This window comes from Dipodomys ordii, unplaced genomic scaffold (genome assembly GCF_000151885.1).
Source record: "Dipodomys ordii isolate 6190 unplaced genomic scaffold, Dord_2.0 Scaffold79, whole genome shotgun sequence".
NCBI classification, from domain to species: domain Eukaryota; kingdom Metazoa; phylum Chordata; class Mammalia; order Rodentia; family Heteromyidae; genus Dipodomys; species Dipodomys ordii.
The window spans coordinates 2,648,506-2,662,031 of record NW_012267295.1 but is presented as its reverse complement, the minus strand read 5'-3'; the positions used below and the strand labels follow the sequence as shown (position 1 = coordinate 2,662,031).

The following is a 13,526-nucleotide window of genomic DNA, read 5'->3' as shown; positions in this document are numbered from 1 at the left end:
TTGGATCCCAAGGAGAAATGTTGATGTATTGAAATCTTTGTATCTCTAATCTTTTTGATTGGGTGCTATACTTTGCCACCAAGAAGAATCTACTCCACAGGGTTAATAATTCATTCCTGCAACAGATACTTACTGGGTCAAATGTAGCGGTGAGTGCCAGAATGTTCCCCAAATGCTTAGGACTTAGTGGTTAATGGAGAGAAGCTAGAAAGAGGTGAGGTACAAGCTGTCTAGGACCCTTTAGTGTCTCCCCTCCCCTCCCCTCCCCTTCCCTCCCGTGTGTGTGTATGGGGGGGGGGTGGTGGTGGTTAAGAGGATTAGTGTACAGATTGCCCAAGAAATGATGAGTACTTGTAGAGGCAGGAAAGATTTTTTTTTAAGTCGGTTGTGGGGCTTGAACTCTGGGTCTGGACGCTGTCACTGAGCTCTTCAGCCCAATGCAAGTGCTCTACCACTTGAGTCAAAGCATCACTTCCGGTTTTCTGGTGGTTAACTGGAGATAAGAGTTTCACAGGCTTTCCTGCCCGGGCTGGCTTTGAGCCACGGTCCTCAGATCTCAGCCTCCTGAGTAGCTAGGATTACAGGGGTGAGCCACTGATGCCCGGCTGCAGCAAGATGATGATGATGATGATGATGATGATGATGATGATGATAATGATGATTATTATTATTATTTGGTGTTAGGGCTTGAACCCAGAGCTTCTCACATCCTAGGCAAGTGTTCTACTGAGCCACATCCAGCACCTAGAGTCATGTATTTAGCCTTTGCTTTGTGACTGGCTTTGGGAGAAAAAGGCTTCAAAAGGCTGGGGTCAGAGGCCTTCACTGTGGAGGGTGTTTGCTGGCCGCTCACACTCACTGTTATTCTCACATTTCCTCAATTCAGACATGTTTACCGAAATGCTTGTGACTTGCTAGGCAGTAAACATTCAGAACTGGTATTTTCCTAGTTGTGCCATTAAGTTAGGAATCTAAAATGTGAGGATGCTTACCATATTGGAGTGATGGCTCTCTCCTCTCTACCTTTTTAATTCTTTTGTACTGGTCCTGGGGCTTGAACTCAGGGCCTGAGCGCCATCCCTGAGCTTTTGGGCTCAAGGCATTTTGGTAGTTAATTGAAGATAAGAGTATCACGGACTTCTTTTTTTGGCTTGGCTTTGAACTGTGATCCTCAGATCCCAGCCTTCTGAGTAGCTAGGATTAAGCTATGAGCCACTGGCGCCTGGCTTTTTTATTTTTAAGCCATCTTAAATAGAAGTGCATAGTTAAGTAGTATGAAGTCATTTGTAGAAAAGATTTCTAGAATTTTGAAAACTAGAAATTTGAACCTGTACCCATTTAACAAATATTCTTCCTTGATTTCCCCAAGGAGCCAGTGGCTGGCCCTTTTGGCCAGGGCCTGAGTGGCCTGTGGGCTGGTGCAGCTGCTGGCATTGAATGCAGGGAATACGGAGCAGGGGCTGGCTCATTTGAACAGGTTGGAGTAAGTTGTAGCATGGGGCCATGCCTTCATGGTGGAGCTATGCACATGTCCTCCAGGTCACCACCTTGTCCTTGGGAGGTTGGTGAGGGCATTACATTACAGCAGGAAAAGCCTTCTACTCTGCTTAATTTTGGTCCCAGGATAGCTACAGGGTGAGTTTCAGAGGCCTTTGAGCTCTACCTCAGAAGGTACAGTGTGCATTGACAGCTGTTCTGTGGTAGCTGACCTTTTGTCCTGTGTGTAGAAATCTTTAAAAACTTAATCATGGCTCTCTTTTGTGGAACATGTTTACAGTTTACAAAGTGTTGGAACATAGTATTGTAGCAGGTGTTTTCCTACGACAGCCCTATCATTTGGGCTCTATAGGGATCATTATCCTTTTTCATAACTAACAGGTAGGTAAAGTAACTCATTTGAGGTCACCAGCTAATTAGGCTGGTATCAAGGCAAGCACTCAATTTCAGGATTTTTTTTTTGGCCGTCCTGGGGCTTGAACTCAAGGTCTGGGTGCTGTCCTTGAGCCTCTTTATGCTCAAGGCTAATGCCTTGAGCACCACAGCACCACTTCTGGCTTTTTTGAGTTGTTTATTGGAGATAAGAGTCTCTCAGGGACTCTTCTACCCATGCTGGCTTTCAACCTTGATCCTTAGATCTCAGCCTCCTGAGTAGCTAGGATTACAGGCGTTGCACCATTAGTACTTGGCTGAAGTAGGAATACATTTTGCTTGGCCAGATAGTCTCTCACTATAACCTTAGCTTCAAACTTTTATTGACTGTGAAAGGTAGAGGAGTCAGTCACTGGTAGCTCACACCTGTAATCCTAGCTATTCAGGAGGCTGAAATATGATCATCCAAAGCCAGCCTGGACAGGAAAGTCCGTAAGACTCTTACCTACAATAAAATAAACTATTAAAAAGCTGCAAATGTGCCAGGCATTGGTGGTTCACACCCGTAATCCTAGCTACTCAGGAAGCTGAGATCTGAGGATCCTGGTTCAAAGTCAGTCCACGCAGGAAAGTCTGTGACTCTTATCTCCAATGAATTTCTTAGAAAAAGCCAGAGGGCTGGGATGTAGCTCAGTGGCAAAGTGCTTGCCTAGCAAGCTCAACGTCCTGGGTTCGATTCCCAGGACCAACAAAAGAAAAGACAAAAAAAAATAGTTAAAAAAAAACCCAAGCCGGGCGCTGGTGGCTCACGCCTGTAATCCTAGCTACTCAGGAGGCTGAGATCTGAGGATCGCGGTTCAAAGCCAGCCCGGGCAGGAGAAACCGTGAGACTCCTATTTCCAATAAACCACCAGAAAACCGGAAGTGGCGCTGTAGCTCAAGTGGTAGAGCGTTCGCCTTGAGCTGAAGAGCTGAGGGACAGCGCCCAGGCCCAGAGTTCAAGCCCCACGACCGACAAAAAAAAAAAAAAAAAAAAAAAAAAAAAACCCAAACAGAAAAAGCCAGAAATGGCATTGTGGCTCAAGTGATAAGAGGGTTAACATTGAGCAAGGGCAGCTCAGGGACAGCATTGAGTCTCTCTCTCTCATACACACATACACATATGGTAGAGGAAAGGAAGGTGACACTTGGGTTCTGAACTCTTGTGAGAGAAAAGATAGTTTGGACTTGTCAGCAGTGATTTTGTTTTTTTCTTCCCAAGTGCTGAGATTACAGGTGGGTGTGAGCATGCCCAGCCCCTTCTCACTTGTGACTTTCCACAAAGTAGTGGCCAAATGAAGGAAGCCTTGTCTACGTGTTCTTTACCATTGTGAAGGAGTAGAAGGGGTGTTAACTGTGTTGTTTGGTGGGACACTTCACTGTACCATAAAAAAGGGCTAATAACAGACTCGGTGCTTTTTATTTTTTTTAATTGTTTTGTCAGTCATGGGGCCTGAACTCTGGGTCTGGATGCTGTCCCTCAGCTCTTCAGCTCAAGGCCAGCACTCTACCACTTGAGCCACAGCGCCACTTTCAGTTTTCTGGTGGTTTATTGGAGATAAGAGTCTCACAGACTTTCCTGCCCGGGGTGGCTTTGAACTGCGATCCTGAGATGTCAGCCTCCTGAGTAGCTAGGATCACAGGCGTGAGCCACCAGCGCCTGGCAACTCAGTGCTTTTTATAATCTCACTAGATCTTGAAAGGTTTTCCCACCACCACAGTACAAGGTGCCCCCTCCCCCTTGCGTCAATGCATCATGGGGCATGGTACCACCCTCTGGACGCTAGAGCAGGCAGTGCTAGAGGCAAGAGGAACACTGGACCTTGGTGGGGAGGAGGTGAAGAGGTGGGCTCTTGAGGGCCCTTGGTGATGGCTGTGTTCTGTCTTCGCTTTCAGGTGAGCAATGGCGGGCGCCGGTGAGCGCAAAGGCAAGAAGGATGACAATGGCCTTGGGACGGCCATCGATTTTGTGCTCTCCAATGCCCGGCTGGTGCTGGGGGTGGGCGGAGCCGCCATGCTGGGCATTGCCACGCTGGCGGTTAAGCGGGTAAGTGTGTGCAGGCAGGGCTGGGATGGGAGGTGGAGAGGTGGCTCTGCAGCGTGCAGCCCTTTCTAGGCACTGTTGGTGGAGTCAGCCCGGGGGCTTGGCATGGTTAGGCAAGAACTCACGAGGCTTTAGGAGGTCTGTTGTAAAGGAGTCATTGGAGCTGGGCGCTGGTGGCTCACGCCTGTAATCCTAGCTACTCAGGAGGCTGAGATCTGAGGATCACAGTTCAAAGCCAGGCCAGGGAAGGAAAGTCTATGAGATATCTATCTCCAGTTAACCATGAGAAACTGGAAAAGGTGCTGTGACTCAAATGGTAGAGCGCTAGCTTTGAGCTGAAGAGTTGAGGGACAGTGCCCAGGCCCAGAGTACAAGCCCCAGGACTAACAAAAAAGAATTCATTGGAGAGACAGATAAAGTTTATGACAACAAGTAAAAATTGGGAATTGACTATTTTAAAGTAGCAACAGCACATTGTACTTTTTTGTGTGTGTGTGCTGGTCTTGGGGCTTGAACTCAGGATCTGGCTACCATTCCTGAGCTCTTTTGGTCAAGCCTAGCACTCTTACCACTTGAGGTATAGCTCCACTTTTGCTTTTTTAGTGGTAAATTGAAGATAAAGAATCTTCTGGATTTTTCTGGTTGGACAGGCTTTGAACCGCTGTCCACAAACCCTAGTCTCATAGGATTACATACAAGAGCCACTGATACCTGGCTGCACATTTTATTTCTCTTTCCTCCTCTTCCTCCTTTTTTTTTAATAGAATAATTTCACTACTCTTATTTTTAAGACATTTGATCAGTTTGTCCTTGAATGAATCAATAGGTGTGAAACACAATGCAGAACTGTAGTTTATGGATTGCTGGGTGCTGGGCATTGTCCTAGGAATTAAGAATACAGAAAATCCAATAGGTCTGGTCCCTGACCTCATGGAATTTCCAGTCTACTAGGAGAATACAGGCAATATGTAATAAGTGAATGAAATTTTAAAGTATACAGCTTGAACCAAAGTATATTGTAGACACCTGAAAATATCATAGTGAAACCCATTGAAATGTTATGTTAAAGCCAGGTGCTGGTGGCTCATGCCTATAATTCTAGCTACTCAAGGGACTGAGATCTGAGTATTGAGGTTCAAGGCCAGCCTGGGCAGGAAAGCCCATGAGACTCTCATCTTCAATGAAATACCAAGAAAAGGCTGGAAGTGGTAGAGTGCTAGCCTTGAGCAGAAGAGCTCAGGAACAGTACCTATACCTCAAGTTTAAGCCCCATGACAAACAAAAAAGCTAAAAATAAACAGTTTAAAGTATATAGGAAGATACATGTAGGTTGCATGCAACTACGATGCCATTTTATATAAGGGAAGATTTTGGTATCTTTGGGGTGACTGGAAACCAATCCTCTTGGCATACTACTTGAGTAAATGAATGAATCAGTGTTCAACCTGGTAAATTTATAGGTACAATCGTATGTAGTCAGAAAAAAAATTGAAGCATCTTTAGTGTTAGGACATGCTCAAAATTGTGTTGTGAAAAATCCAGTTTCACTAGTTCATAGAATATGCTGAGTACCGAGCTACCTGTAATTCTAGCTACTCAGGAGTCTGAGATCTGGAGATCATGGTTTTAAGCCAGCTGGGGCAGGAAAAGCCCTAACACTTTTTGTCTCCATTCAACCATCTAAAAGCTGGAAGTGGAGCTGTGGTGTAAGTGGTAGAGCTCTAGACTTGAGCTGAAAAAAAGCTCAGGCACAGCGCCCAGGCCCTGAGTATAAGCCCAGGATTGGTACAAATAAAAAATATACAGAGCCAGGCACCAGTGGCTCATGCTTGTAACTCTGGCTACTCAGGAGGCTGAGATCTGAGGATTGCGGTTCAAAGCCAGTCTGGGCAGGAAAGTCCATGAGATTCTTATCTGCAATTAACCACCAGAAGACTGGAAGTCTGTGCTGTGGTTCAAGTGGTAGAGCGCTCACCTTGAGCTGAAGAGCTGAGGGACAGTGCACAGGCCCAGAATTCAAGCCTCATGACTGACCAAAAAAAAAAAAAAAGACGTATACAGAACGTGATCCTGATTATATTAATACGTATTTCTTGAAAGAAAAATACCTGATGGTAATGATTTTCTCTGGGTTGTAGCATTGTGGATAAATCTGTTTATAACTATTTCAATTAGCATTTTCTGAGAATTTTCTGCATAGAGCAATGTATTCTGTAGTCTAAACTAAAAGCTCAGTGATCTTCTGGGCGCTGGTGGCTTATGAATCCCAGCTACTCAGTAGGCTGAGATTTGAGGATCATGGTTCAAAGACAGGAAAGTCTGTGAGACTCTTATCCAGTTAACCATCCAAAAAAAAACCCTAGAAGTAGATCTGTGACTCAAGTGGTAGAGAACAAGCCTTGAGCAAAAGAGCACAGGGATAGCACTCTAGCCTTGAGTTTGAGCCCCAAGATCAGCACATACTAAAAAGCCCCAATGGTAGCATGCTTGACCTAATTTTTGTACAAGGCCTAGGTTCAATCCTGAGCACTGAAAAAAAAAAAATTGATCTGAGTAGGTAGGGCAAGGAGAGAAGGTTGGCATGTATTCTGGATCCTCTCTGCTGTTTCAGATGTACGACCGGGCAATCAGTGCCCCTACCAGCCCTACCCGCCTGAGCCATTCAGGGAAAAGGAGCTGGGAAGAACCAAACTGGATGGGCTCCCCCCGAATGCTCAACAGGGACATGAAGGCAGGCCTGAGCCGCTCCCTGCAGACCCTTCCCACCGACTCAGCAGCCTTCGACACAGGTGAGGAGGGCTGCTGCCCCTGCTGGGCCTGCCTGTGGACGCCGGTGCTGTGCTACTCACGTGTTACACAGACGCTTCTCAGTCGTAGATTTGTCAGGTGAAGCTGGCACTTGCCCTTGGTGTGAGGCAGCGCAGACTGAGCAAGCGTGGGAAGAGCTCACACGCCTTTCTTTCTTGCCTTGGCAGATACGTTCAGCCCACCCCGGCCCAAGCCATTGGCCAGGAAGGGCCAGGTAGACTTGAAGAAGTCACGACTCCGCATGTCCCTGCAGGAGAAACTGCTTGCTTACTACCGGAACCGAGCAGCCATCCCTGCCGGAGAGCAGGCTCGGGCCAAGCAAGCTGCCGTGGACATATGTGCTGAGCTGCGGAGCTTCCTTCGGGCCAAGCTGCCTGACATGCCCCTTCGGGACATGTACCTGAGTGGCAGCCTCTATGACGACCTGCAGGTAACGAGGCTGGTGTCTACACGGGTGGGCAGGGCACCCAGCAGTGTGATTGGTCAGGACCCGAAAGGCCGGGGCCAGCTGTGCATCCCGTGCCCTGTGGCGGCCTGCCTCGTTGCATTGTCCCGTCCCTTTCTAGTGTCCTCACCAGGTGGATGGGCTCTGTGCCGTTAGCGTCCGTCTTGCTGGGAGAGCAGGTCTCTTGGGCAGGTCAGGTCAGCCCTCAGAAGCTGTGGTTCTTGCTGGCAGGTGGTGACGGCTGACCACATCCAGCTCATCGTGCCACTCGTGCTGGAGCAGAACCTGTGGTCCTGCATCCCCGGCGAGGACACCATCATGAACGTCCCTGGTTTCTTCCTGGTTCGTCGTGAGAACCCAGAGTACTTTCCTCGTGGTAGCAGTTACTGGGACCGCTGCGTGGTGGGGGGCTACCTCTCTCCAAAGACCGTGGCCGACACTTTCGAGAAGGTGGTGGCCGGTTCCATCAACTGGCCGGCCATAGGCTCCCTCTTGGACTACGTGATCCGACCAGCACCGCCCCCAGAGGCCCTGACGCTAGAGGTGCAATATGAACGGGACAAGCATCTAGTCATTGACTTCCTGCCATCGGTGACCCTGGGTGACACCGTTTTGGTGGCGAGGCCACACCGGCTAGCTCAGTATGACAACCTGTGGCGGCTGAGTCTGCGTCCCGCGGAGACGGCACGCCTGCGGGCTTTGGACCAGGCCGACTCAGGCTGCCGGTCTCTGTGCCTCAAGATCCTCAAGGCCATATGCAAGTCCACTCCAGCTCTGGGTCACCTCACTGCCAGCCAGCTGACCAACGTCATCCTCCACTTGGCCCAGGAGGAGGCTGACTGGTCCCCAGACATGCTGGCCGACCGTTTTCTGCAGGCCCTGAGAGGACTCATTAGCTACTTAGAGGCCGGAGTCCTGCCCAGTGCACTGAACCCTAAGGTGAACTTGTTGGCAGAGCTCACCCCCGAAGAGATAGATGAGCTGGGGTATACTCTGTACTGCTCGCTCTCTGAGCCTGAGGTGCTGCTACAGACGTAGGGCAGGTGAAGGCCAAAGCTCTGTTAGGAGGTCAGACCCCCAAAGTCTGTGTTAGAAACACTTGGTTGCATGGTCGGTGCCTCGCAGGTCCCCAGGTGCCGCCTGCCTGCTGGTCACTTCATGCTGGCTGATAAGAATGGCATCTCCACCTCCTGTTTTTTCACTCACCCTTTTCTATTTTTGTTACCAAACACTGTGCTTCCTCTTAACCCCCCTCCCCACCCTCTCCTCTGGTTTCTGGGATTGCATGGACGGTGGAGCACTGGCCTGAGCTGTGGAGAAGGCCTGGAGGTTGGCATCAGGCCCAGTTTTCCTGCTTCTTTGTGCTCTGCCCATGTGCATCTTCCTATTTAGTGTTTCTCCATCTTTTCCCTTCTTTTCTTTTTGTGTTTTGCTTTGTCTCTGCAGGATATCTGCCTAATCAACACATTGCCTTTCAGTTGAATGTCACAGAAGAGCCATGATTGTTTGCAAGCTGAACTCTCCAGAATGAATGCTGAGGCAGTATTTAGGGTTTCGGGGGCTGAGGTTGGAGGAAAAGCCTGGTTCCTAGAAAGCAAGCCCATTGCATCCATCTGAGCAACTTACATGCATACGTGCTGAGACCACCTCTTGGGGGCGGGAGGGCACTGAATTGATCCCCAGCAGAAACTGGATGTGGAGTTGTTTAGGGATGGTGTCTTGGTAGCCATCAATGAGAGTGAAGGTGGTGGGTGGGTGTGGAGCTGCTCAGAGCGCCTCCATGTCCGCATCTGTGTCTCCTTTGTGGGTCTTGGAGCCAGGCTGGCGAGGGGAAGGGCTGCCTGCACAGTACTTCCAGATTGTTGGCCCCACTCATTCACTTGATTGCCAATAGGAGAAGGCCTTGCAGGAACAGCGCCTTAGCCGTAGAGGCCGAGGGAGGGTGGCTGGGGCTGAGTGTCAGCTGGAAAGCCCAGTGGCCAGTTGGGGCTCAGTGACCCTGTTTTTTCCCCCCACAGGCCCTGCCTTTCTAGGATGTTGCCTTACAGCAAGAACACGCCCCAGGCCAAACCCTCCCTCCCCCATGTCCACCTCAGCCAAGGGAGCAGAGTGTTGGCGGAGCTCAGCAGGCACCTCTGAGGGCAGGTGAACACGGCCAGGCCCCACCCTCTTGTCCTCTCTCTGGCCACCCGGGGCAGTTGGTGCTACTTGGGAAGAGAGCACACATAAACGTACAGGGGAGGGAGGCGGGCACTTCCCACGCCCCGTCTTATTTTCCGCTGCTAAAATTGCACTATTTATGGTAATTAAATGTGTCCTAGGTGGGGAGAAGTGTTGACTACACCATGTCAGTGTCTTCTCGTCTTTTCCTGTGTGTGGAGAGTGACCGTCTATCCAGTATTATTTTATCTGTCCGGTTGTGGTCTTACTTGATCTCTTCTTACTACCTCTCTGTCTGAGAGATTGAGCAGTGGTCTCAGCCCTTCCTGGTGATGTGAACCAACACCTTAGTGACATTCCTTGAACTCCCAGGCTTCGGGGGAAGAGGCAGAAGGTTGCCCCCTTTGATATGGGTTAGGAGGTTAACTAGGGTACCTTGGATTACGTCTGTGTTCCTGACTCCACCCCTCCCCACCTCCCACAAGGCTTCCTTGGATTTCAGTTGTTTCACTTGTGTAAGGAAGGCGTTGTGAGCATGCCGCCCTGGCTATTTAGTCAAACGGGAGTTTGAGATTTTGTGTGTGTGTGTGTGTGTGTATGTGTGTGTAAACGCTCCTGTGGGCTCGGTGTAGAGGAAGGGGGAGGTGCCTCACGCGGAGGAAACTGCAGCCCCTTCACCCCCTTGGGGTGTCTCTTGGAGGAGAAGCTTGATAAAGTGCTGCCAAAATGGATGTTCTCTGTTGAGATACACTGTATTACAAAATGGAAACATTCCCCAAGCTGTCATCTTTAGTCAGATTTCATGTAACACACTGGAAAGAGCTTTAAAGACCCTCAAGATTTTAGTCCCAACTTACCCAGTCAAGTGCCATGTTTTTACCTCCTGGCTGAGGCAGTCCCAGCTCTTGACTGCTGCACAAAATCAGAACCACAACTCATCTCTAAAGCAAGAGCTGCTTCCAGGGCCTTGACTGGGCAGGCCCTGTTGCCATTTTTTTGTAACAACGTAGGTGGTATCCATAGGCTCTGAGATGCTTGCAGGACAGCATTGTCCCTTGGGGGAAGTGCAGTGGCCGTCTCTAAGGTCTGCCTTTTTTGTTCAGTAACTCCCACTTCTGTCTGAAGGATTAGGTAACTCCTACTTGTCTATCTGGAGACCATTTTTTGGCACTATCTAGATTAGTAAACCCAGTGCCTGAAAGTATTGATTGTTGTCTTAAACACTTAATAAATGACAAATTTATTTTGGTCTGGCTGCCCCTTCCTAAAAAAAAAAAAAAAATCTAGAACAGCAGTATCTTTATATGGTTGGCTGTGACAGTTTAGAAATGGGAAAGCCTGAATCTAACGTTTGGATACACTGTGCTGAGGAAACCTGTGTTTCCTGGGTCTTGGCTTTTGATACTCACATGAGCTATTTTGCTCCCTTGTTCTCCACTCCAGAGCTCAGATGGTTCCAAAGGGGACTCACCTCAGAATTAAGGGCATAAGTAGGGATCCTGTATGTGTCTACTGCCCTTTCCATGTTACGCCTTCCTAGGGATCATGACTTGGCCAAGAATTTCTGCTCCAAACTCTGGCCTTTTGTGTGAAGATCAAGGTCAAGGAAGATGTAAGAGACTTAACGGAATTTGAGCTGACCTCTGTACCAGACAGAACTGAGCATCTGCAATACTTTTACATGCTCATTGTATAAATGCTCTATATACCACAGATGGGCTTTTGGTTGTCAGCTTCATACTGGGGAATATTACCTTTTCCTCTTGATCACCTTGTAGTCTTTATTTTATTTATTTATTTTTTGTTCATTTATTTGGTAGGTTGTGGAGCTTGAACTGAGGGCCTGGGCACTGTCTCATCTCTTTTGCTCAAGGCTAATGCTCTACCACTTTGGAGTCATAGTACCACTTCCAGATTTCTGATGGTTAAGTGGAAATGACAGTGTCATAAGACTTTCCTGCCCAGGCTAGCTTTGAACTTCAATCCTTCAATTTCAGCTTCCTGAGTAGCCAGGATTACAGGTGTGAGCCACCAGCACTGGCTGTAGTCTTTAACTTATTGTCCCAGAGGCCAATCCTGCAACTTGCCTTGTAGTCACTTGCCTGCCCTTTGGTGGTGGTCGATGTGTTCGCTGGTAGATTTGGATTTGGAGTCACGTCAGTCTTTGTGTCCTCCTTTAGGTCTATGTAGGAGTAGTTGAGCCAGAGAGCTATACTTTTTCTCCGTGAAGGAGGAAATTAAACTGGGAACACATGTCTTTCTACAGAACAGGAAGAAGAAAATAAAATTCTCCAACTTTGATTTTTGCATGTGGTGTGAAACATTTTCCAATAGGAGTGCTGGGACTCCATTTTCAGCCAAGAGAACCTTTGATCTGGGCCATTAATAGGCCACGTGGGACAGCAGCCCACCGTGACCTCTGCATTTTCAAAGCAAGTGGTTTGTTACCCATCTGCATGGTTTCATCAGGGCCTCGGGCCTAGTTATCTCTTCCAAAAACATAATGGCTTAGGATTCTTACTGCCTTTGTGCTTAAAAGACAATTTACGTCTGTCAACTTTCAGAATTCCCACAAGGAAAGAAAAGCCACATGTTCACAGCGTCTAGTAAGCCTTGTGCATTCCAGTAGTTTATAGTTGCTGACTTCATTAAAGTAATTGACGAGTTCTCTGAGGAAAAATGAATCATGGAGAGGAGGGCTAGGTCAGTTCTGGAGATCTAAGGGCTGACAAGGAATCATAGCAACCATTTGCTGAGCACTTTGGTTAGCCGAGTGCTTTACCAACATGATCTCACTGCATTTCAAGGACAAGGATACTCAGCCCCATTGTACAGAGGAAACCGGCTCACGTTTCAGCCAAATGTCTTGGCTAACAAGTGACCCGCGCCAGCCCTCAGGCGTTTGTATGGGTTAAGGGTGTGAGTTCCGAGGACAGGGAGGGGCGGGGCCTTCTCTCCACTCGGGCCGCAGCTCCCCGTGGAGGGCTGGCGCTCAATTGGACGACTTCCAAACACGTCTCTGGCAGGCCCTCAGGGTGACCTGTTGGAAAGCTGATTATCCTTGGAAAGGGGACTTTGAAAGTTGATGAAACTACCTTGGAGGGGTGGCAGGTGAAAAGCCACGTTTCCTAAAGCCCGTTGGTACTGTTGACACGTGAGGCACGGGGGCCAGGAGCAGGGACCGGCCTGCACCGCCCTGCCAGGGCCTCTGGGCCGGGCCGGCCTCGGGTGCACCTGGGAAGGCAGGCCAGGCCTGAGCACTCAGCTCGGGGAGAAGGCACGCAGCCGGAAGTTCAGGTAGTTATTTCCGAGCTCCTCTGCAGGCGGCAAGAAGAAGTTACTACTTCGTACAGGAACCCGAGCAGGCAGCCATTCGCGGCAGCCAACAGCAGGCAAGGACAGGGAACCGCAGGGAGACAGAGACGGCTTCGTCCCTTCCCGTTCAGAGACTCGGTTTCCTAACCCAGTAGTCCGCCCACTGCAGGCTCCGGACCAATAGGAACTTGGGATATGAATGACTCATCATGATCGGGCCTATGAGGTTGACGCGCTTCCCGCCAGCATCTCGCGCGATAGTCCGGAGGTCTCTTCATAATAAAATGCTGCTTTAGAAGGAAAGACTTTTCCCCGCCCCTGAGCTGACACCGGAAGTGAGCCTGCATGAGAGATCCCTCCGCGGCCCGCGGCGGGAAGGAACGTGACACTTTCATCGTAGGCTTGGTGCAAAGTAGTGCGCCCTCTCCTTTGACCTCATAAGGCTTTGAAATTAAACTCCTATTCCTAGTACAACCCTCACAAACTGGTCGGGAGGCTGGAGGCGGTGGATATATCAACGAGAAGACGAGTAAGCCGGCAGGGAGGGTCACGTGACCCCGGCGGAAGGATGCATTCGGTGCTGCGTCCCACGGAGTTTATAAAAGGCCGGCGCACGGCACGGGGCGGCCATTTTCCTCAGCTCGCCGGTAGATGTAGACGTGTCCGAGGTCCCGCGCCTTCCCTCCTCCCCTCCCTGCGGGCGCGCAGCCACCATGGCGTATTAGAGGCAGCAGTGCCTGCGGCAGCTTTGGCCTTTGCAGCAGCGGCAGCAGCACCAGGCTCTGCAGCGGCAACCCCCAGCGGCTTAAGCCATGGCGTGAGTACCCGGGCGGGGCCGGCCGGGCG

General features: G+C 49.5%; 2 protein-coding genes across 4 annotated transcripts in view; both read left to right on the top strand.

The window, feature by feature from the left end:
- The first annotated feature begins 3,694 nt into the window (after positions 1-3,694).
- Mief1 (mitochondrial elongation factor 1) overlaps positions 3,695-13,526 on the top strand; it is a 25,153-nt gene continuing 15,321 nt past the window's right edge. Inside the window, exons 1-5 of one of the 3 annotated variants that reach the window (XM_013024879.1) lie at positions 3,695-3,955; positions 6,564-6,741; positions 6,928-7,190; positions 7,437-8,144; positions 9,224-10,608. In XM_013024879.1, coding sequence (XP_012880333.1) covers positions 3,812-3,955; positions 6,564-6,741; positions 6,928-7,190; positions 7,437-8,144; positions 9,224-9,238 — 1,308 coding nt within the window. In that variant the 5' untranslated portion in view covers positions 3,695-3,811 and the 3' untranslated portion in view covers positions 9,239-10,608. Of the gene's footprint in view, positions 3,956-6,563; positions 6,742-6,927; positions 7,191-7,436; positions 10,609-13,526 lie in introns of those variants that run through there. The other 2 variants (XR_001175385.1, XM_013024878.1) reach the window with 2 other exon arrangements.
- Positions 13,315-13,526, top strand: part of Atf4 (activating transcription factor 4) — a 2,045-nt gene continuing 1,833 nt past the window's right edge. Inside the window, exon 1 of the mRNA XM_013024880.1 lies at positions 13,315-13,497. The gene's annotated coding sequence lies outside the window, so the exon portion shown is untranslated. The remainder of the gene's footprint in view (positions 13,498-13,526) is intronic.